The following is a 25,094-nucleotide window of genomic DNA, read 5'->3' as shown; positions in this document are numbered from 1 at the left end:
GAATGTTAGGGAACAAACAGTGCAATTTATTCTATATTATTAATGTGACACAAATTAACACAACTGATAAAAAATAACCACTTTAGTGTCCTCAGAATCGGAATCCGACAAGAGCATGTAAGGCATTTCAATGTCAGACACCCCCTAGTTTTGTTATTTTTAGGCCAATTGTAATAAAAATTCACAGCCTTACTGGATTTTTCATGCTGATGTCAAATATGCAATCAATTTTCCTGTAGGCCAAATAGTTTGCAAAATAATAATCAACTTCCGTTGTTTAGGGCCTAAATTGTGAAATAATGGGTTGTTAAAAACTTACATTTAAGGCATGGTAAGATAGCGAGAAGAGTAAAGAATGAAATGTTGGGAACAGTTACCTGATATGTTGATTAGTACTCCTTATTTCGCAGTTTTATTAATTTCAGTATACAAAGGTGTGTACTAAACTCATTAAAATAATTAATTTTAACTTTTAAACACTAAATATCTGCTTCCAAAATTCCACAAAGCATACATTCAGCTACCCATTGCAAAAAAAAAAAAAAATTCAGCTCTATGTGCTTTGGGTGCCTAGATATCAAGGCCGCAAAACTGCAAGTGGTCGACAACGCATGTTTTGAGAAAATGCAAAAAATGAAATGGGGGATTATTTAACAGACAGTTACTGGTGCAATGCACACATTTACAATATAAATGGCTAGAAACCTCCTGGGATGTAGCCTCTTTACTTTCCAATGTCCAAGTGTCGCCTATTTCATTATCATTCGCAGTTTCAGCATGTTCACTTGTCCTTTCTTCGACTGCTCGAGTCACATGGAGGCAGCAACATTTTTTTTTTTTTTGTCACATCGTTTTGCCACGCCCTTACATCAAGGATGCAGTGAGGGACGTTCATTGTGAAAAAAAAAAGTCATTTAGAGCTGTTTGCTGCTTCCCAGTGCTGAATGTGATCCGATCGGCGCACACGCATGGCAAGCTCTATGAAGATCACGTGTCCCGGCAGTTTATGCACTGGAGAATAAGTTTGATGGCGATTTCTTAATCATGCTCACCCTTTTCAATGCAAATATCGCCATCGTATGTTTTACACTTCGCCAGTCTCGGCAAACTGTTTACATATGACGATCGTGAACTTCACCTCTCCAAGCGGACTGTCCGCCATGCTGCTGTCATCATGAAAACTATCTGACTACCACTTAATTGCTGAAGTTGCCGCGAGTTCAAGCTTTTTGTACCGTTTTGGGCTTGTCTTTCTACCCATCTGAGGCTGCGATATCACTGTGCAGCGGCGGGTGCAGCCGCTGGCAGCAGCTGCCTCCCGTGCTGGGGAACACGCTAGGCCTACTTCAGGCTCGTCCGCTCGATCGTTCAGTGCACAACGGTGCACAGATGCCCTGCTCCTGAGCGCACACAGCAGGAGCAGGGCATCACTTGAGATGATTATTTATATTTTTTGTTCTTTTTCCCAAATTCTTGCTGTGAATGCATCTCGTGGTTCGGAACCAAGTGCCGCCAGCGTCATGTCTCCGCCGTCTCCCCGCGACTCGGGCGCGCCGAGCAGACGCTGCCAGCTAGCTCCATCAATACGATGATGCCCTACCGTCACATGCGCCCCGAAAGCAAATGAGATTGTGAATGCCACGTTTTCTTTCTTGCCCTTTTTTATGCGACCAATGGGCGAATGGAAACAGCAGAGGCAGCAATTTGAAGAGGAAAGGTGGCTCTGTCAATGAAACCAAGATGGCTACGGTGCCACGCACAAAATGGGAGTTATGCATTGCAGAAAACGGTTGTTTCGGGCTGTTTTTAGCCCACATTTGGGCAGCGTCGATTATATAAATTGGGCATTGTGACTAAAATAGTGATCCTAGAGATAAAAAAACTTAGCAGATAGGTAGATAAAAAACTATTGATTTCAAAAATCACATTTTCTACATAATGATTTTTTCGAGATTGTTTGGTCCCAAAGACCCGAGTCCCCCCTTAAGAGAGACCTCTCAGCAACTGTTGCCGTTTGACTCGCTGCAACAAATGAGGAAAAAAAGTTGCAGGACACTACCGTTGAGATAATGGAATCAATTCGGGCCATTTCTCCGCCTTTTTGACCAGTTTTTAAAATGAATCAACAGTGAGAATGACAAGTCCAAGCACACCAGCTTCACTCCCAGACTCCAATTTTGAACGTGCAGTAAAGAACGTACGGGTATGTCATTGACACTGTGGGAGGGAATCGCAAAAATGTACTATTATGTCAACGACAGCAAAAGGGTTAAACGTGCTTCTGCAATCCTGCTAACTTGAGAATTCCATCTAGTGGGAGGTAATGTCAACCACTTCTCAAAGTGATGGCCCACTATGCTTTGCATGTTCCATATGATACCTGCATAGATGTCAAAGTGATGAAAATTTCACCGGCTTCCTTTATACTCCGAAGTTTTCTGCCAATGGTTAAACCACAACATGGCCTGAGAAGTATCAGAACATCCATGGTGCAAGCTGAACAGCTGCTGCTTGGCAGTAAACTACAGCAATAGCACCCCTCTCAAATCAGCTGAACTGCGTCACCGGCACAGACAAGTACAGCACTATAGAACCCACAGAGCAACAGCATGTGGTGGACATGCTTTGGTGGCTGTCTTTAAAGCCTACACTGCAGTGGCGATTTCACTCAAACAACCAAAGTGAACTCCCCAACAGAAAGAACCAAAGGTTGGCATCCACTCTGAGCAGTGCCGCCAATCACCTCATGTTGCTATCTCACTCACACGAGGGTTTGGGTGGATGAGGGCGACCGAATTTGTCAAGCAAATTGATGAAGCCAGCAAAGGCAAAACAAATTAAAAACACCACCGCTCCCCACCTTTGCCACACTGCCAACTTCCACATCATCTGGCTGTGACGTGGCTCGTGCACTCCTCGCAAAAACATGGTGCTGCTCTCAGCAGCGGCACGAGTGGCAGCAGGCACCCATTCCCACATAAAGAGCAGGCGGACAGCCCTTCCTGACCCGCAATCGAACGCAAAGTTACAAATGGTGGCTGCAGCCCCAACTTGGTCAGAGCACTCCGCCAATACACGTGCCTACCGTGAACGCACCGCAGTGGCCACAGGTTGAACCCTCTCCTCCCCTGTCAGATGCCCCAGATGCTAGTATTCCTCCTCGTCTTCTTCGTTGATGCGGCTCATCTGCTGCTGCTGCAGCTGTTGCTGAGCCGCCTGCTGCATCTGTGTCCACTCCTGCTGTGCCAGCTCTGCCTGCTGTTGTCGGGCCTGCAGAGAGAGCACACCAGTGAGTACAACAAAGCACCCAATCCACTAGTGCACCAAAGTGAAAGCTGTTAAGTACAAATTTTTCAGTTCTGCAATGTACAACAGTACAAGAGGAGACAAAAGTGAAGCACACCATACTGATTGGTTCAAACTAGAGGTGTGCACGGGCCGAAATTTTGAGCCCGAGCCCAGCCCGACATGCTATAATTTCAGCTGAAACAATGATACAGAAAAATAATTTCAGGATCTAAGACTGGCCCAGCCCGACATGCTGTAATTTCAGCTGAAACGATGATACAGAAAGAAAAAGAAATTCAGGTTGATGAATTTATCTATGTCGAGTTCTCATGTCTACAAATTTGTAGAATGTGCTGAGGCACAGCATATACATAAAGTTATCATTTTAATTTGTCATGAAAAAAGAAGCTACGCATTGAATCGAGGCATTTGCAGCACTCCTGCACAATGAAAATGGCAGCACTAAAGTTTCTTTCAGTGCTGTAACTTGTGGCTGCAATGAATAAAATTCTTAGCAAAGGAAGCAAGGAAAAGTAAGCGTTTGTGTTTGTCTCTCTTTTTTTTTTTTTTTTGCACTTACTTTTCCCCGTACGATAATGAACCAACTAGCCCAGCAACAAGTTTTACTTCAGTAAGGGAAGCAAGTTTTGGGTAAACGGTTTTATTGCTTCTCCGAAAGTACGCTAGCTTGACTAGATCTGAAGAAGAGGCTCATTTCTGTAGCCAAGTACTCGGTGATCTCGTCTCGCTCACCGTGTGCTTTTCACGGTGCCTTACCGGTGCCGCCTGCATTGTCTGCGCCAAGAAACAAGAGCAAACTCAAGCACCACAAACGCTTTGAGCTATGTCCTACATGAACTGAGACCATGCTGAGGCCAGGAACAAGCCACAACAGAGAAGCCTGAGAGGCAACAGCATGGCACAAATCTTAGCGGAGAGGTGAAAACTCAATAGCCCGAAGGCAGCCCCTTTGATCACTGACAATTTGCAAACATCCATACATGCCAAGGAGGCGTGGAGGAAAGGCGGGTTGACACCGGGAGAGAACTCGGAAGCTCTTGCGTGGGCAGGATGCGGGAAAATGGCACGCATTCTAGACGCCTATCGCAACATGGCCGTATTTGTCTTTCTTGAAAGTTGCATGCATGTGCTCGGGATCGGGGTGTCCGGCCCAACTCGGCCTGCCTGAAACAAATATAGCTTGGTCCGGGCCTGGCCTAAGCCCGAGGCAGAAGGCTTCCGAACAGTTCGAGCCATGCACAGCTCTAGTTAGAGCACTTGCGACTAACAAGGCCACGGAAGACACAACAGGTTTGCCATGCTGACTGCTTTATCCCCTTGCCTACTGCCTTCACTGTTCACGTGTCTCTGTCTTATGTGGATCAATGAGTGATAAAGCAAGGTCCCGTTCAGGTGCAATGGCTTCTACACCCTTCTCACAGTTACTAAACACTGTGAGCGGCATCAGCATTTGGCAAGACCCAAGCTGTTACTGCACTTCTGACTGCCACATAAGTATATGCCCAGCAGTTTTAACGTGATAACAATGAAGGCCCCTGCTCCAGAAAAATCTGGTGTCCGCGCTGCCGACACTGTGAGCGAAAAATCACACGTATGGCTATGGCAGGCAGTAGCTGAGCAACCGATTCCTCAATGTATTCTGTGGTGTTTGGTTTGAAAGGTTTAACGTCCCAAAGCGATTCAGGCTATGAGAGATGCCATAGTGGCAATAGTGGAGGGCTACAGAGTACATTCGAACCCGGATAGTTCAAATTTTGGGTATATCGAACTCACGGTATACCCCTTTGAAAACCTCATGTAAAAGCACAGGAAAGCTGTGTTGTATATCAAACAATGCAGCACGCACTGGAAGGTGCACCTTCCCTAAAGATGATTGCATCATCCTCGGCCGTTTGCCGTGTGACGTTTCCAAGTTGTGCGTGGAACGAATGAGAGAGAACAGTTTGGCGATGGCTGGCCTAGGGCAGCACCATGCCCTTTTCCCCAAAGGCGCGCGCATCTGTGGTGATCGTTTGCTGCCACGCGCCAGCACGTGACATTCGTAAGCCATGTGCATGAAGGAATGAGAGGGAACCGTTTTGGCAACCGCTGGTACAAAGCAGACGCAGCCAATGCAGCCGCGGTTTTCAGGAGAGGGGAAAAACGCGACAGTGATGTGCAAGAGTGGGCCGAGCTTTCTGCCCTTCCTCTCTCTTTCCCGGTCTTTGCTCGCGGCAGCACGCACTACACGGGCGCCGACAAGCTAGCTCAGCCCGTGGCAGACAGAACGTCGGACGCTTTCTCCAGTGTGTGTTGTGAACCCTGTGCACGGCAGGTAACGCGTGATGCGCGTCTTGTGTTGTGCGCGTGCGGATTAGAGTAAGCTATGACGGCTGCAGACGTTAAGAAGCAACAGATGTTTTTTTTTTTTTTTTTCTTGTGAGAGTTGTCCATCCTTGTCATTGCACTGAATGTGCGGCGTAGCGTAAGCTATGGTGGCTGCGGACCAAAGCTAAACAATTAGATGCAACCTGGGGGAGAAGCCAAAGCTAAACGACAAGGTGTAACCAAGTTAAACCTGTACCTTTGTTACGTATATCCTGGCATAGCTGAACTAAGCCACTGCAAATTATTTTCATAACCTTGGCGGCAAAAGTGGCGGGTGGGTTCATTTTGCCATTTCTGTATATCGACTATTTCGCGACCCCCTTCAAGTTCGATATATCCGGGTTTTACTGTAATTTTGACCACCTTGGTACTTTATTGTGCACTGACACTGCCCAGCATACGAACTCCACTCTGCTTTGCCTTCCTCAAATCACTGTCGCCAGAAGCAGGGTTCGAACCCAGGTACTCTGATACAGTAATCGGGCACCATAACTGCTGCGCCACAGCGGCGGGCTTCTTGTGTGATGCAAGGACACTATATACTGTCGCAAAGCTGGGAGTAGCTGCCAACTCGGGTTGCTCGTCTGAAGTGGGATAGGAATCGACCTTCCAGTGCTCTTGGATGCCCAGTCGAGCAAGCTACTCTTAGGATGTGCAGGCATGTTCATCTTGGTTAAAGCGGGGATGAAGGTCTTGAAAACTTTTTCCTGATTTGTCAACACATCTTGTTGAAACTTAGCATGTAAGAGCAGAATAGAATGTCGATTTCAAATGTGCATTCCAATTTACACATCAGGAAGAGAAATTATAGTAGAATACTCCCTTTCTTAAGGTCCGTATAGTAATTTCTCATCAAAAAAGACCTCTTTTACGAACATGCACACATTTTAACATGTCCACTGTGCATGCTAAAGCTAAGGAAATTACTATGTCATTTTCTTGATCATAAATACATTTCAACCTCAATATTATGGTGTCCAGCAACCCACTATTTTCAAAATCCCCGACTTTTCCAGGTTTTCCCTGATTATTTCGGGTCAAACTCCCCGATGAGTGAAGAGGCTCAAAAGTGTAGCTGCTGATGATAATGAGCATAGAAGAAAAATCCCAACAAAAAGCTATTAATTAATCACATTCTCCAATTTACAATAGTGAAAGGCTGTTATTAGTGTTATTGGCGGGTAAAAACGTCGCACGCTTATGGAAAATTAGAAGCAGACTAATGCCAGCCTCAGCAGAGCTCTTTGATACTAACAGCTGTGAAATTTCCTATAGGGCCCATGCATTCAAAAACGGCGGTTTTGTTTGGTCAAAGTTTGAGTGTATATAGGGTGCCTCGATGAGAGGCACACTAGGTCACGCCCGGTCTCGAGGGAAAACGCGCTTCTCTCAGCGCGCTCTGCCTCGAGACCGGCCGTACCTATGTGTATAATAGTGGCGCCCCCGGCCATTAAAGGAAACTGCATCTAAGCTGCAAACTTTCAGATTGTTGATAAATGCGCAATCAGCTCGAAATAGAATTAGTTGAAGACTTGCAGTAACGAAAGTTCTTTAAGATAACAGCCGTAGAGTTAATTAAGGGGAGATGTTAGTCTTGGAACAGTCGAAAACGGCCAAAAATCAATTTCGAGAAAAACATTTTCGGAATGTTTATCCTTTCGAGCACCTGCACCCAATTATTAATGCTGAATTTGGTCAGGAAATGCGATAAAATCGGCTTTCAGAACGTCACAGCAGCCACGAAATGCCCCCTGAAAAGAGGAATTTTGTTCAAAATTCCCGCGCGTGCAGTGGGTGTTCCAGCCAGCTGATCACCGCCATCTTGGGCTTGGTTTAAAACTTTTCTTTGTGCATAATTTGCGCTATCTCAAAATGGCTTTGCTCAAACAGACTGGCTGCACGCGCCGGCTTTCCGAAGGCCATTTATGGTCTCTGATTAGCTCTCATGCAGCGCGCTTTTCAGGCGCGCCGTTTCGTGTCTCCCATTGGCTGGCTTGATCGGTGCGTCGGATTCTTGCTGTTTGTGTTTGCTGCCATGGCCGCCACTTCATGCGCGTCTCCGTTTGCACTCGTGTTTCTCGATACACAGCTTTGCCGAAAAACAGTAGACTGTAACCGTGCACGCGAGCGTTTGGAAGCCGTAAGAAACTGGCGTGGAACAAAACCCAGAAGACACTGGCCACAAGCGTGCCGTCGATCCCCGAGTTAAATCTGGTGCAAGACATGTTAGATGTGCAGGGAACATCAATCATGCTGCCGAATGACGACACCATGGGTTCAAATTGCAGAAGGAACTGCATCTCGGATCATGGTACACTGGTATACTACTCTCACGCAGCGCTTCCGCATATTTTATTGAGTACCGAACTTAACTGAGCATTGGTTCTATTGTGGCAGATCGGTTATGCGCTGGTGTTAAAGTAATATATCACGCCTCGGCTTGCGGCGCGGCCGCGGTGGGGGCTGTGCGCTGAGAAAAAAAAAAAAATTCTGCACGAATAACAAACTTGCTGTGCGCCAGCTTAAAATGAAAATGCACTGCAGAATATATCATGCCATCTTTCCTGACTTGGCGAAATTTTCAATGGTTCCCGGTTGCTAAACACCCTGAATATAACGAAATCGTAGTTGCCGGAACAAAACTTCGCCAAATTGAGGTTTTCGTCTTTCAGTGGCGCAAATGAGGTCGCGCATCCCTGAAACTTTCCTGCTCCACTTTTCTGCTTACATGCATTTGTGAAGCAAATACAGATGAAATTAAAAGAAACACAAGTCAAAACAAGCCGCGAAAGCAGTAGAATAAGGCTTCATTAGCTCGAAATTGCATATCTCAAAATATTGCGTCAGCTTTTCAGCGGAGCCGAGCAGCTTCCCACTGGCGCTGTACATTTAGACATAACCTTCAAAATTATTTTCTGACCAAATTATGAATATCTGGAAATCTCGATTGATGACTGGAGGTATAAACAATCTTTTGCACGTCAATGCAGAGACTACCACGGAGTGGGTGCCTTCATCGGAAACGAAACCAAGCACTGCTGTGGGTGTCCATTTACGACATCAAGCAGCCCTGTGGCCTGTCACGTTACAGTAAACTAGAATATATTCTAATTCATTGTAGTCACATACTCTCGCAGGCCAGTGGGAAAGAGATGAGCAAGCAGCAGGTCACCGCAAAATAGCGCAGCCTACTTCGTTTGCTTAGTCCAGCTTTGTGGACAGCTGGCTACGCGATTTAACGACTGTCGACTGTGCCCACACTTCACGAGGCTGATAGCATAGTGATGAGACAGGTGTGATGGTTTAGTTTAGTTTATAACGTTTAACATCTCAAACTAACATCGGCTATGAAGGATGCCGTAGTAGAGGGCCCCAAAAATTGTCTTATGAGGTTCTCAACATGCACTGATGTATTACAGTGCATAGGCACCTTGTATTTGGCTTCCAACGAAAAGCATCCCCAGTACAACTTTCTGCTGGGTGAGCTGGTTCATCTTCCATGGCCGAGACTGAACCTGCGACCTTAGGGTCAGCAGTTGTGCGCCCTAACTACCGGTCACCACGGCGGGGCAAGATGGGCACATAAGTACCGAGTGTCACGATTACGAGAACGACATGACTGTTTCAGTGTGCCTTTGCGTGCCAGGATGCTCTAGACAGTGCAGTTCCAGTCATAATGTGTCATTCAGGATGTTGAAAAATTACATGCCCTATCTGAACATTCAAGCACGCTCATTCCGGATGTCGAAACATCACATAAGCTATGTGAGCACCCGAGCAGACGGGAGCTTCATGGGGGAAGAAAATTTTCCTGTTTCCTTTACTGTCTTGTCTTATAAACATGCTGCATACTTTAGCAATAAGTAATAAAATTTGTTTGTTTTTTTTCCCGAGTGGTAAAGTGTGCCGAAATTTGCTTTCTATGCTCGTAGAACCTTCGTTGTATCGAAATTCCGGGGCGCGACTATTTCGTGAAATCAAGGAAAAAAATATGTGCATGCTAATGCAAGAAAGAAATCGGAACGAAAAAAGTTTGTTGCATTGTGCACTTCGTTATAGTACTGAGGTTTGCTATATAGAGGTTCAACTGTAAATACCAGTCTGAAAGAGGAACGAAAAAAAGTTTGTTGCATCATGCACTTCGTTATAGTACTGAGGTTTGTTGTATAGAGGTTCAACTGTAGATACCAGTCTGAAAGAATAAAGTATGCGGCAGTAATTAGCCAGAATTTAGTTTAATTGCTATTGTATCACAATTAAATAGAATGAAAAGCTTTGGGATGTGCAGCAGACCTACTAAAATGTCTGCATGATGCTGAAAGAAATCTTTTAACAAGAAATTACCATAATGACCTGTAAGAAACAACCTAATCATGACAGCTATTTTGACATATTTGAAATCTAAATGCATATTCAAAATCTGCTTTCTATTCTGCACGTACATGCCAAGTTTCAACAGATATGTTGAAAAATAAAGTTTTCAAGTCCCTCATCCCCCTTAAATCAGCAGCGGTGGAAGCAGGTTTGAGCATTTTGAAACAGCTCAGGGAGCAGTAAAATGAGAGTTCAAGAGCATATGTTTTCAAGATTGAACACTTTCAATAACTGCAACTTTCTGTTCCTGACATACAAAAAAAATCCATTGTTATTCAACGTTCAATGCTTTGTTGACTACCACAAACCTCTAACAAGACAAACAGCCCAAATATGTACGGATGTTTAAGAGATAAAGTGGGTCCTAAAATGATTTTTTTTTTTTATTCTTGGTCCAATCTGAATGAAACTTTTTCATGCTGATTTTAAATCTGTACTTGGATTTTTGATAGCTACACTGATTCAGGGACTGCTGAAGTGTAAAAAAAATAGTAAAAGGGTACTTCTTCCAGGGCTTTTTGGCCATTTCACCACGCCAAACACAAAAAGTAGGTGCATAGACTCAATGCCAAAGACATGCTGTAGGGGATGATGCTATTTTTATTCATTTGAAACCAACTTATGGGCAGGGAAACGAACCAACTCTCAGTACATAGACTTTCTTTTAATTATCTCTCATTACCATGCTAATTTGTATTTAGCACAACTGCACTAGGGCAATATGGATAGCATCACTCCTTAGATCTCTTTAGTTCAATTACAATACCCAATTTGTCAATGCCACATTAAAACACCGAAAAAATCCTCGTAGGGCTGAGTGCAGTGCCCAAAAACACCAAAGTGAGAAAAATGCATCTGCAAATCTGAAGTTTCAGACAGCTGTAACATTTCCTAGAATGCAGCTAGAGCAATGTGAATGACATCAATGTGTAGCTCTGCTCTTCAAGAGAAAGCCTACACTAAATATGCTACAGTACCATCTCCCCCAAAATTGCAAAAGCTTGTCATAAAGCCATGTAATACCTCTAGAATCAGCATGAGAAACTACATTTATCCCTTCACATGCCTGCAGCAGTGCCCTACAAGGTAAAGAAATACTGAAGTTGTGCAGTAACGTGGTACCACCACATTAGTAAACTTGCAAGAGGTTTAAAGCCAGAACACAGTGGCATATATTTCTCAAATTGGCGTAATATACTCGTCACTGTCCCATATAGCAGATGCAGGCCCGCACGTACGGTCCTTTGGTGGAGCAAAAGCTATTCGTACTTCAATGCGCACTGTGGCACGAAACTTCCTGTTTGCTGCACTTATTACGCACTTTGGAAAGAAAAAACAAAAAACATTGCCCACACAAGTGGTGGCTGAGGAACGCCGAAAATGCCGCGCTATCAGGGTCACTTAGAGGTGGTGTGATGATGGAGGTTATCAGCATCAACTGAACAGTACAAATCTTGGATGCCTCTGGAAGCACTTGGTGAAAATTCTATGCCACCGAACTTACTGCAGCTAGGCTGACAACATGCCGCATCGGATGCAACACGCAACCCTGGCAGCACGCCCTCGTCCTCATTCTTGAGCAACATGTTTCTCAGACCCTCCTTTTTTTTTTTTTTTTTTTTTTTTTTTTATACGCTCTTGACACACATACGTCCAAAAGATCAGTGCCGATTGCGGGAGCGATTGATACGATCGCAAGAGCAGGAAAGAAGCATCCACAGCAGCCGCCGCGGTGGCGAACTAAACAAAAAAGAAAATGGCAGCAGTCACCAATCGGAAGCGCAAGAGACACGGGGCTCACCTTGTGAGCGTGCGCACCAGCCAATAAGTGGCTGAGAATGGCTTTCGGAAAACCTGCGATGGCAGCCGTCTGTTTGAAATTAGCTCTATGTGATTGAATGGCATCATTTTGACATGCCGTAAAATGCGAACAAAGAAACAAGCTTAAAAAAAGCCCAAAATGTCAATGATCGGCTGGTTGCTTCGCCCATGGTGCGCGTGGAAATTTTGAACAAATTTTGCTCCTTCTCGGCCATTTTGTGGCTCCCACGGAGTTTTAAAATACAGTTTTATTGTACTGCCCGATCGAATTCAGCGTTATATTTAGGACAGGTGCCTGAAGGTACAAATGTTCCGAAAATGCATTTTCCTCAAAATTAATTTTTTTGTCCATATTTTACTATTCTAAGACCAGTGTCCCCCTTAACCCAGCTGACATGGGCAACAATTTGAAGCAGACTAGCAGCAAATAGAATGCTTGCTTATACATTCCATAACTGAACATCAAGTTAAAAGCTTTCAACTATTTTGACTTAACAGATTCAAACGTGGAGCCTACCGCTCTGTTGAACTCAAGCAATGAGCAGCAAATTTTTGCTATCTTGTGTACATCACTTTTCGTCTTATGCCTGCACTGATAAATTTCTGGGCACTGGTTAGTACACTGGCTCCAGAGTAGGCAGGTAGCACTGAAAAGATAGTTTTTCTCCTTCACATTCTTCACTTCCCTGTCTTTTGCCAGCGGCTCCTCACATTTCAACATATTGACGACAGGCCTTATGTGACTCACAAACACTCTTGAAAACATTTATAGTGATTGGCACATTCATTAATGCTTCAAGTATGCCTTTCTGGGCTTGACATGCTTGTTACTCATGAAGAAGCCTGATGGTGGTTGTCACCGCAAAACTCTAGCTCTACGTTGCAGGACAAGTTTTCTAAAGCAGTTTGCAGTGTGCTCTACACTCACTGCTGTTACTTCTCTCCCCACCAGTGATTCGAAAGCTGGGAGAAAGTGCTACATCACGTGCAAAGAACATTTTTTTTTCACAACTCCTTCCAATTCTTGCAGTTCACTTTAAAATTACTTGCGAACCAATATTTATTATGCTCCTTGTTTCCCTATATAAAGAAAATTTTATTTCTATCAGACCCCATGTGATATGTGTCACACCTCTGCCCCCAGTGTACTCCCATCATTACAACTTACAACTTTATTATCACACAGCTTAGGGCAGTATGCTAATAAAAATGAGATATGAGAGACACAAGTTCAAGGACTGGTAATGAAGCGAGAAGAAGCTAGATGTACGTCAACAAGGAACTGCAAAGACAGCCACAGACAGGAGCCATTAACGCTACCGTCTCCTATCCTAAAGGCAAAGCTTAAGTGTCCTCCACAATTTTTTGTCACTATTTGAACTATTTCAAAAAGTGAAAGTGCCGTTCATAAACATCCTAAAAGTTTAGAGATTCCAAATTTTTAGTTAACCTAGACTGGCAGCAAAACATTGCAACATTTTCAAACAGCAGCATCTTGCACTTGTCACACGGATTACTTAGCGTGCTCTTTTCTCAAAGAAGAGACTGCCAGCATGCGGCAAAAACCCACATGGTATTGTGCTGATAGCTTATCGAGCCCCATTTTAGTCAAGTCGTATGCACGTGTGCATATTCTAGGCGTAGCGTGCCCGACTCGGCATCCAGGAGCCCTGGAAGGTTAATTCTTATTCCATCTTCGACCCTCAAATAGGCAAAACAAGTTGGCCACTGCTCCCAGCTTTCTGATATCAGGTGGTCTCGTTAACTCGTGCAAACTATCGAAGAATCAGTGATGGGCCACATCAGCTGCCAGCTACCACCTGCAAGTGCCATGCCGTAATTTTTCATTCACAATTCTGACACCGGACTTTCTGAGTAACGACACCTTTAATGCTGTCGCATTAAAAATGCAGCACCATGCTACATGTGCGTATAGCCACGACACAGTCGACAACTGGAAGTAAGCTTCGCTGGCAGCAATCATCTCATTTCAGATCACAGTGCGCATGCACCCAGAATTGTCATGGCTTGGGGAAGAGTGTGCAAGGGGCCCTCGCATGCTGCTGCAGTTGCTTGACAGCAACCACTTCCATCATTCTCAATTTTCGCAAAGACTTACAACCACACATTTTAGGGCACAGAGCACAAGGGGAAAAAAAAAAAAAAAAAAAAAAAAAAAAAGCCTAAGACAGAAGCACCAGCCTCACCAATATACGAGGGCCAAGCAGGCTGTGTGCCATTGTGAATGCCCAGTTTTGGGCGGCATTCCAAAACTGGTGCTTTATCTTCAGGCATCACAAGGCACGAGAAAGGTTTGGTTTAGTTTACAAGGCTTAAAGGGGGACGCGGCACTTGAAACTCGAAAATAGACCCCAAAATCGCATTTTCAGTCTCTCCATTTTCGTGTTCCCAAGACCCTTTTGCCCCGATCTGCAAATTTTGGCTTCAAAATTGTGTAGTGCACGCATTACAACCATTAAAAGCAGCAGCTACGTGCAGGCGGACCTTTAAATTGAAGTCTAAATTGGTCCTTTTTCACCCGGCTGCAGCCCGGGAACTACACATTCCACCGGCGCCATATCAGTTTCGTTTAAAAGCTCGCGTTTCCAGCCTTTCTTTTTTTTTTTTTTCAGTGAACAACCCTGAGCTCAACGCGGAAGCGAGACAAGCAACAAAAATGATGCGCGGCACATGCTTCTACTGGTTACTTGAAACATGTGACCAAAATGGCGGCTTTTGATTGGCTAGAGAAGCTCATGGTTCGCGCCGGCCGCCATTTTGAAGAGGCATCACTTTTGTGATCTTGCGGTTCGCCATGCCCAGCAGTGCAAAAAAGTTCCGATCTGGGCATAATTTTAGCCGTTCACGGAAGAGAAGCAGGGGCAGGAACCGTAATGGTGCTACTAACGCATTGCGGGAGCATGCGATGGACAATCAGCGGCTGTTATGTAATTCAACAGCGCATGCTGGATACTGACAAAGTACAAGAAAGCACGCACACATACTTTGTGTGCAGTATGCGCTGTTGAATTACATAATGGAAAACCAGCTAGCCCGTCAGCTTACTCTTTTCAAGCTGCTGTTGTGGAAGCTGCCTTACAACACTGGAAATTTACATGCACCCATTGCAATTCTGGAACAGCTCAGTATGAACATAACAAGCACTGCATCTCAGAGGAGAAGGGAGAAAAACCTCCACTGAAGTGCCAGCTCCAAGAAGTGAGAAGCCTCTCTCAAGAAAAAGCATAAAGATGGCATGCATCCAGATTATGCCCCCGGTTTTTCTCCCAGTAAAAATGTTCTGATGTGTTTTTCCTTGATTTCTCAAAACATGAATTTTGACACATTTGCAGTTTTGGAGGGAAAATAGCATCTGTTGTATTTAAGCTATGAACATAATTTTCTTTTGCAGCAGAGATAAATGCATGCACAGGGGTGGAAGCAGGCTTGAGCATTTTGGAGCAGCTATGGAGCAACGAAATGAGAGTTTTGGAGCATTTGACTTATGTTTTGGAGCACTTTTCCAAGGTCAAACACCTTTGATGATTGCAGTTTTTTTTTCTGAAATATAAAATCTCCACTCCAATTCCTTTTTATGCAAGTTCAATCCCTTTCCAACTTCGCACTCATCTCTGACAAGACAAATGACCAAAGCACGTAAAGATATATAACACAGGCTGACCTTAGAAAAAACTTGGAAAATACCAGCATCAAATGTCATGCTTACTGGTGCGCTTCATAACTGAACATCTAGTCTGACCTAATGCGTTAACCTATTTTGACTTGATAGATTCTAACGTCGTCTATCACTTCGATGCACTGTAGCAGTGACACTAAAATTTGGAGTTCAGATTAACGGGCGTGACATTTCCACTCCTTATCTTGTGCATATCTATTTTATACTATTTATTTAGAATACACCTCAAGCCCCCAGATATGATCTTTTTTGATCCTATGCCTGGGCTGATAAATGCCAAAAAGGCACCTTCAGACTACAATACTGTGCCTTGACTAGCTTGCCGCCAGTGTCGCTTCCATGCTTTTTGCCTACTGTGGGATCGCAGGCGGCTGCAGCATTACCTCGCTCATCTTGTCCATTTTTAAATATGGCAGAGGTCAACAAGGGTGGCAGACTCTGGCATTTTGGAGCAGCTTTGGGATATAGATAGATGGCACTAATGGGTAGCCTTTCCATCCTACAGCTTTTTTACTTCACTGCCTCCTGCCTATAGTTCATCATTCTTTGTTTGAGCAATGCTGGAGCTCATCCTTAATTTTTTGGCAATACACCCCTTATGCCTTTCCAACACTCTTGAGAAGCTTCCTAGTGATTGACAGCTTTGGAGTACTAACTCATAACGCTTCAAGTATGATTTAGTCGGTTTTGTCTGCAGTAGGCCTGGCAAGCTTGTCACTGACAAAGAGCCTCGATAGTGAAGTACCTGCTTGTTTTCATAGCAGAACCATTAGAATGCAGTTTTTGCAGTCGGAGGAGTTTCAATCCTAATGGCTCACAGTAGTTTGTGCTACCTGCTTCGCTTGCTGCTCTCGCTTCCCTCCACCGGCGATTCAAAAGGCCGAGAGGAGGTGCTACGTCACACGCATAGTGCATTTTTTCTTGCAATTATCTCCAATCGCCGGTGGCTCATACTAAATTTACTTGTGAACAAGTATTTATTATACTCCATGCTTGCTTCCATTACAAAAAATTCATTTGTATTAAGCCCAGTGCAAGATGCATTATATTTCTGCCACTGGTGCAATGACATTGTTCCCGTGTTCTGCTAAATTTGATGGCACAATATCAAAACAGCCAGTTTGGAGCAGTTTTGGAGCAATAATGCATATTGGAGCAGGATGGAGCAGGGAAAGCAGTTTGGAGCAGCACTTCCACCCCTGCATGCAGTATGCGTTATGCCCAGATTTAGTGCAGTATTTGTTTCAGAAACTTTTTAAAATGGGTCATATGTTTGACATGCAAAGATGGAATTTTTCTCCTGCAAATTTGCTGAGCTCTAACCCAGTTCAAATTGACCTACAATATTGATTTATACCTTATTACACTCCTTAAGCGTTCCAGATTGTTTTTATATTCTAACCACCGTGCTGGGACCATCTGTTTAGAAGCAAATTTTTCTCCAAACAAATAACCCAGCTTTTAGTCTTTTGACAGTAATTCAGAAATTACTTACCCTATGACAAAAATACAGTTTTGTAATCAGCATGTCAAAATACATAAACCGTAAAAATTTGGTTCAAGTTCATTCATAAATAAGAAGGTTGCCTACCAAGTCTAGTATCTCTCCTTAACACCCTAAGGCGACTGCTTTGTCTGGGCGTGAACCTGAATTCCCGGGTTCAGCAGTCGAGTGCCCCAACTGCCGAGCCACCGGTATGGTGGGTCATGGAAGGGATGGTCCTACTATCGCTGCTGTTTTTCTGTCCATTTCGCAAACTGCTGTGTTTGTATTGTTGCGTTTGGCCAGTGTTTTGACATTACGCGACCGCTGACCTCACTCCTTCAATAAGGTAGGGCACACTTTAGAATGTTTCATGACATCATTTAGCAAACTCCCTAACCATGTGAAGTGCCAATTAGAATTTTCTCACTGACACAGGTGGAAAAAAAGAAAAAAAGCAGCTGGGTCCAACTGGGTTTTGAAAGCGAAAAATTTGTCAGCGAGTTTTCAGAACCAAATGGAGAGCAAGGAGCACTGCAAATATGTCTCAAATACACCGGGCTATACACACAAATAGAACCAATAGGACATTCTAGTTGGTTCGTATTGGAATGTGCAATTGTGTATTTGGAACCAATGCACCAATGAGAGCCTACAAGAATACTAACCACTGGCTCCCAACACCAAGTGGCAGCTCCAAGTGGATTACAGGAAGGCATGCATGACCCCTTCATGGATCACTGCCTTGTCGTGGCGGAGGGGCTTGTGAAACTCGAAGTCGTGAGCTCTGCTGTGTAGAGCCACCCAAGATAGACAGGTCATGGCAGAGAGTTCTGACAAAATGTAATTCACTGGAGAAGGTAATGACAACCCACTCCAGTATTTCCTGCCAAGAAAACCCTATGGCCAGTCACAATAACATTAATGATATGGCGCCAGAAGATGAGCGCCCCAGGTTGGAAGGCATCCGACATGTTACTGGGGATGAACAAAGGGCGATTCTTAGTAGCTCCAGGACGAATGAAGCGGCTGGGCTAAAGCCAAAAGGACGCTCAGTTGTGGATGTGTCGGGAAGCGACCGGAAAGTCCGGTGTTGCAAGGAGATATATCACATAGCAACCTATGACGCAAGGTAAACTGGATGTCGTCAAGCGAGAAATGGACAGATTAAACATTGATATCTTAGGTATCAGCGAGCTCCAGTGGACCGGAATGGGAGAATTTAATTCCGGTGACCATTATGTCTTTTATTGTGGGCACGAATCCAGGAGAAGGAATAGGGTCGCTCTCATAGTAAACAGAAGAATGGGCGAAGCAGTGCTAGGGTACAATCCTAAAAACGACCGAATGATTTCGCTTCGGATCCAAGGTCACCCTTCCAACATAACAGTTATCCAAGTCCATGCACCAACCACTACTGCTGAAGAAGCCGATGAGAGATTTTATGCTGACCTGCAATGCCTTTTAGACCGCACTCCATCATCAGACGTCCTTTTTCTAATAGGAGACTGGAATGCTAAGGTGGGGAGTGAAGAAATATCCGAAATTACAGGCAAGTTCGGTCTTGGTGAGCCAAATGAAGCTGGGCAGAGGCTAGTAGAGTTTTGTCAAGAAAACAATCTGACCATAGCGAATACTCTTTTTCAACAGCACAAGAGGCGCCTGTACACATGAACTTCACCGGACGGTCTGTACAGGAATCAGATTGATTATATTCTTTGCCGGCAGAGATGGAGGAGCGCTATACAAGCAGTAAAAACAAGGCCTGGGGCCGATTGTGGCACCGATCATCAGCTTCTTGTTGCCAAATTTAAGCTTCGATTGAGGAAAACGCAGAAAACTAGAAGGCCTTTCAGGTATGATCTGGATCAAATTCCATCAGAATATGCTGTGGAAGTGAGGAATCGATTTCAAGAATTATATCTAGAAGAAAGAGAGCCTGAAGAGATGTGGACTGATGTTCGTGATATAATACAAGAAGTTGCTACTAAGGTAGTTCCAAAGCAAAAGAAATGCAAGAAAGCAAACTGGTTATCTGAAGAGGCTTTGGAAATAGCTGAGGAAAGGAGGATGGCAAACATTATGGGGGAAAGAGAAAGATACAAGGTTCTCAATGCGGATTTTCAGAAAATAGCAAGGAGAGATAAGAATGCCTTCCTGAACATACAGTGCCAAGCAGTTGAGGACAACAGCCAATTGAGGAACACAAGAGCTCTGTATAAGACCATCAAAGATATCAAAGGAAGCTTCTGTGCTAAGCTGGGCGTGATAAAGGACAAACGAGGCAGGGACCTCATTGAAGCCTCAGAGATAAAGAAGAGGTGGCAGGAATACACAGAACTGTTCAAGAAGGACCCGGATGTGCAAAGCCAACGTAAGACTGTTGTGATTACTGATCTCGAGTCGGGCATCCTGAAGAGTGAAGTTGAATGGGCCTTAGCCAGCCCTGCTAAGAACAAAGCTAGCGGAATTGATGGCATTCCAGCTGAGTTGCTTCAAAACCTCAACCATGACGCTGTTAACGTTCTGTATACATTATGTCAGCAAATTTGGACAACCCTGCAGTGGCCACAGGATTGGAAGAAGTCAGTTTACATCCCGATCCCAAAGAAAGGCAGGCCAAAGATTGTTCCAACTACCGCACGATCGCACTTATTTCGCATGCTAGCAAGGTGATGTTGAAAATCCTACTAGGTAGGCTGCAGCAATATGTGGATCGGGAGCTTCCGGACATGCAAGCTGGGTTTCACAAGGGCAGAGGAACTAGAGACCAGATTGCCAACCTTCGCTGGATTATGGAAAAGGCAAGAGAGTTCCAGAAACCAATCTACTTCTGCTTTATTGATTATGAGAAAGCGTTTGACTGCGTAGATCACAGTAGATTGTGGCAAGCTCTCCAAGAGATGGGAGTTCCAGTTCACCGCATCTGTCTTCTCAGGAACCTGTATGAAGGGCAAGAGGCCACAGTCAGAGCGGGGCATGGTCTTACTGATTGGTTTCCGATTGAGAAAGGAGTGAGATAAGGCTGCATACTGTCGCCCTGCCTATTTAACCTATATGCTGAGTGCATCATGAGGAAGGCTGGCCTGGACGAGTCTTCAGCTGGAGTGAAGATTGCTGGAAAACGTATCAACAACCTTAGATATGCGGATGATACCACTTTAATGGCAGAAAGTGAAGTGGAACTCAAGGGACTTCTGATGCGCGTACAAGAAGAGAGTGAGAAGTTTGGGCTTAAACTGAACGTTAAAAAGACAAAGATCATGGCGTTTTGCTCTATCAAGTCCTGGAGCATCAATGGACAAGAAGTGGAAGCTGTGACAGATTTTCTCTTCTTGGGCTCCAAGATTACCCCGGAAGGAGACTGCAGCCATGAAATTAGGAGACGCCTGCTTCTGGGAAAGAGAGCCATGGCTAGCCTTGACCACCTAGTAAAGAGCAGAGACATTAGTCTGCCAACCAAGATCCATATAACTCGTGCTATGGTCTTTCCAGTTGTGATGTATGGATGCGAGAGTTGGACTATGAAGAAGGCTGACCGCCGAAGAATTGACGCGTTTGAACTGTGGTGCTGGCTGAGACTCTTGAGAGTTCCTTGGACTGCCAGAAGATCAAATCAGTCGATATTGTCGACCATAAACCCTGACTGCTCATTGGAGGGTCAAATTCTGAAGTTAAAGCTCAGCTACTTTGGTCATCTTATGAGAAGAGAGGAGTCGCTGGAGAAAGATTTAATGTTGGGAAAGGTTGAGGGTCACCGGAGAAGGGGTAGGCAGCGAACGCAATGGTTAGATGGCATCCTCGAGACTCTGCAGATGAAGTTATGTGATGTTAGGAAGATAGTGAGAGACCGGAAAGCGTGGCGTGATATGGTCCATAGGGTCACGAAGAGTTGGACACGACTGAACAGAACTGATGCATGACCAACGAACCACTAGAACGCTACACACCTGAAGAGGTGAAAAAATGCATGTGTTCTAAAAGTATGCTTTAAAATAACTTTTTCTTTCTTTTTCAACCTCATGTGCTCCATTCAAGAGACTCTTGCTGGAGCAAGTAGTGGTTGTTGAGCGAAGTTACCGGACGACTGCAAGTGGCTGCTCGTATCACTTCACCACCTCTGTAGTGCTCTCTATGCACCTTAGTATAACGACCTCCCCCCCCCATTCTTCTCCATATGAATACACGGGTATATTTAGTTTGTGACGATTCTACTGGTGAAGCAAGCATGTATACTTTTGCAAGTACAGTTAAACCTCTATGTAACGAACCTCCATGTAGCGAATTCCTAGATATTATGAATTTTTTAAGTTCCCCAACACCGCCCCATTGAAGTGCATGCATTTGAAACCTCCACGTGACGAACATGTCGCGGTGGTTGACCTTGATATAACTCATGGCGTTGGGTGCCGAGTTACTGGAAGTTTCGCAGAACCAGGCAAGTTCCAGAACGATAAAACACGAACTGAAGTGAGGGAACGCCTACTATAGCAACGAGCGACCACAGTTAATATAACGAGCAGTGTTTCGGCGGTGACGCCGCATCTCCTTAGCAGACGCAGCAATCTCTGCTGCTTTCGCAGTCAGAAAGTGGCACTACAATATTTGATGGTTAAAAGCTGCCAAAAATAACAGAAAAAAGACACGCGGCGAGCAGCATGTGTTCATCGCTCCCACGCGATTGCTCGCGGTCTCCCGTGCATCGGTAATGGGAACAGCAGAGCGCGCTGACGACACAAGGCAGAGTCGGTTTCTTGGGGCAACGGTGGTAGGTGAGCACGCGCAGCAGTGGCGAGCGTTCTCCCCAAGACTGATTCCTCCTCCATCCACTTTCCCTGCTCCCTTGTATATGCGTCGCGCAAACCGCAGCGGAGGTGGAGGCTGCCGCCGCAGTTGCGCTGCGCTATCGGCATGATCGCTAACTATTCCACCACTTCTGCGACTTCGAATAATTCTGATTTACTGTAAACACTTTCAGGGTGGTTTCCCTTACATCAATTCTTAATCTCGTTTTCGTTCTACATTGTCTTTTTGAGTCTTTACGTGAATACTGCGAAAACAAAAGCCTGGATGTAACAAAAAATCCCGGACATTTCACAATTTCGTGATAACCAGGTTTAACTGTCGTTAAAATTTTAGTGGGAAATCGTTGGATGGTCGCGATCGCCATACTCACTATGTGGAAACTGAACTCCCAGCCGCCACCTCCACTAATATCGCACCCTTCTTTGCCACTTCATTTTGCGGCCCTTAAGCAAATCCTTCTCATCCAAAGTGTTTGAGGCGTTCCTAAACAAATGTCACAGTCCAACGAACCACCACCGCATGCCACCCTCAAACCAATGGGCTCACAGAGTGCTGCACACTGGGTGATACGCTGTCAATGTACACCTCCTCTAATCATTTTACTTGGGAACAGGTTCTACTACTTGTTACATATGACACTGCTGTTTAAGGAACCACAAAACTCTATCCTTTCTCCTGTATGGCCACAAACCATAGCAGGGTGTCTACCAAGTTGATGTTCCTTTATTCCCCTAGTTTTCCAGGTTTTCCCTGAGTGCATTTGTAAAATTCTTTCAGTGACACAGTACTTTGTTTTATGCTAAAACGGGCCGATACAATTGCTATCTCTCTCTAGTAAGCATGTTAAAACAAAAAGATAATCAGTTTTGAATGGTAAAGAGTAGAGTTTATTTCACTTAAAAACAAAACAGAAGGCAGACATTAGTCAAGTGCATAACAAATCGACTATCTTCGAAAAAATGCTATAACAGACTGCAAATCAAATCGAACATTTTCAGATACAGTAGCCAACAAATTTTTTGAACTACGATAATTCAGACGCGCAAATATTTCTGACTTCACTCGGGAACTGTCGTGCACCCCACAGGAATGTGCACATTTTCATAACTGACGTTTTTGACTCTATGGTGTCCAAAAGTTCAATTTTTCAGCCCAAATTTGGCACCAGCTGTACTGTGGAGATTATTTTTAGGCCAAACTCGGACTAGCTTAGCTCTTGTTCATAGCTGCTATTTGAGGTAGTGGCAATAAGGGAACACTAGTCGTCACTGCAGTAGCCTACAATGAGCGTTCAATCGGACTGAAAATGAAACATGAGCCCCTGTCCATTGCGACTCACTCCAACACTGCTGCCACGGCCCGTAGAGAAATATTAAATGGGAGGGGGGGTGGGGGGTGAATTCACGGAGGATCTCATTCCACTTGCTTTTTCCCCGCGCGTTTCATATTGTATTTGCTACCCTTGTTAAGCATGGAAACTGAATGTTATCAAATCACATGGCGTGCGCATTCGTTCGCAGCACCAGCATGACCTGCAGCTGCATCACTGTATGCTGTGAAAGGGCGTGGACATGACAAAAGCATGACTGGCCGAGATATTTTACCTCAGGTGTTATAATGGTTACAGCTTAACACTTTCATTAGATCCGCTTCTGCATGGCTCCCCTGCGCATGCATTGACTGCCTTAAGCGCTAGTGGCTTGCTTCCTGGTGGTGCGCAAGCCTGCCGTGTCGGCACCAATCAGCATGTGCGCACTGGCGCCACGCCCGCACATAGGCGGCGCACGGAAGCTGATCACAATAGCAGATCACGTTATGCTATAACTTCCTTTTATTGACAAACGAAACATGCGGAGCGGTGAATTTCGTGATTTGTAAAGCAATTTTTTTTCCGCAGATGTGGCAGATTGCACCGTCAGCAACAAGTGGTCATATTTCAGACCAAAAATTGCCGGTGTTAATACCACCACACTTTGCAATAATGATTCATTCCTTGTTCTCACATGCTTGATGTTACATGGTGTCAAAAGTAGGATGCGGTTTAGTACCGTCGTCCGTATCAACAGCCTAGCCTTGCAGGTTGAACCCGCCCGAGCAGTGGCAGCGAAAGTTGGCAAAAAATGGCATCATCGATGGTTCCACCGCTGAAACCGCTGGACACAACAGAAGACGCCTTTCACAGCTGGACCGTCTGGAAGAAAGAGTTCGGGCTGTATGCAATGGCAACGAAGCTGAGAGAGCAAGCAAAGGAGGTTCAAGCTGCCACTTTCCTTATGGCAATCGGTGAAGAAACCAGGCTATTATTCTACACTTTCACGTTTGGGTGTGATGACAAGCACGACATCAAGATTCTCGCGCAAAAGTTTGAGGACCAAGCCAACAACCAATCTGGCATTCAACAAATTTCGTGTTGGCTCCAGGAACCAACAAGAGTCGCTGAACGTTGGCTCACAGAGCTTCGGATGCTTGCACAGGAATGCAAATTTAGCGATATTGAAGAGCAAATGCTGCGCAGCAGAATTATTCTTGGAATCAGGGACAAAGTTCTGCAAGCGAGACTCGTGTTGGAGAATCCATCTTACAGCAAAGCTGTCAAAATCTGCTGAGCTAGAAAACAAGGCAAAGAACAAAGAACCCCAGGAGGTTGAAATTTCCGGAGTCCTCCACTACGCCGTCTCTGCTAGCCTCAGTCGCTTTGGGACGTTAAACCCCCCAAACCAAACCAAAGAACGTTTCAATGAAATACAGGCCTGATGTGAATAGATGCAGTGAAATCAAAAGCTAATACTTGCTTTAGATGTGGTTTCAATGAACACAAGAGTGGAAACTGTCATGTTCTGCCGCAACCTTTCGTGCGTGCCTACTCAAAGGCTGCTGTCACGAGGACGAAGCGTACAAGTTCAGATAACAAAGGACGAAGAACTATTTCTCCAAATTCTGGAAATCAATGTTTTAGATAAGGCTTATAGCTAGTCTACAGGGGTCGTTATTGCAAGCACGTATGTGCAATGCAAGGTTGACACGGGTGCAAACTGTTGCGTAATACCCAAGACAACGCCAAAGCGCATAACATCCCAGACGGGAGCCATGTTCCGCTACACTGCACAAGTTTTTCAGCCACAAAAGGAACTGCATCAAAAAAGATTAAGCTGCCCATTAGCCACAAAGCCCAGTGCACTGAAGCAGACTACTTTATTGTCAAGGTCCCAGTGACGCTGAGTGGCTGCGTTGCTGAAC

The 25,094-nt window shown here is 44.8% G+C and overlaps 1 protein-coding gene across 1 annotated transcript in view; it reads right to left on the bottom strand.

The window, feature by feature from the left end:
* Positions 1 to 819: 819 nt before the first annotated feature.
* The window catches only part of LOC146184815 (protein Dr1-like), a 61,869-nt gene continuing 37,594 nt past the window's right edge, over positions 820 to 25,094 (bottom strand). The window contains exon 5 of the mRNA XM_084609492.1: positions 820 to 3,270. Coding sequence (XP_084465618.1) covers positions 3,148 to 3,270 — 123 coding nt within the window. The 3' untranslated portion in view covers positions 820 to 3,147. The remainder of the gene's footprint in view (positions 3,271 to 25,094) is intronic.

This window comes from Amblyomma maculatum, chromosome 7 (assembly GCF_055883805.1).
Source record: "Amblyomma maculatum isolate TAMU_Amacu chromosome 7, ASM5588380v1, whole genome shotgun sequence".
Classification (NCBI taxonomy): domain Eukaryota; kingdom Metazoa; phylum Arthropoda; class Arachnida; order Ixodida; family Ixodidae; genus Amblyomma; species Amblyomma maculatum.
This window is presented reverse-complemented; position numbering and strand designations above follow the sequence as displayed.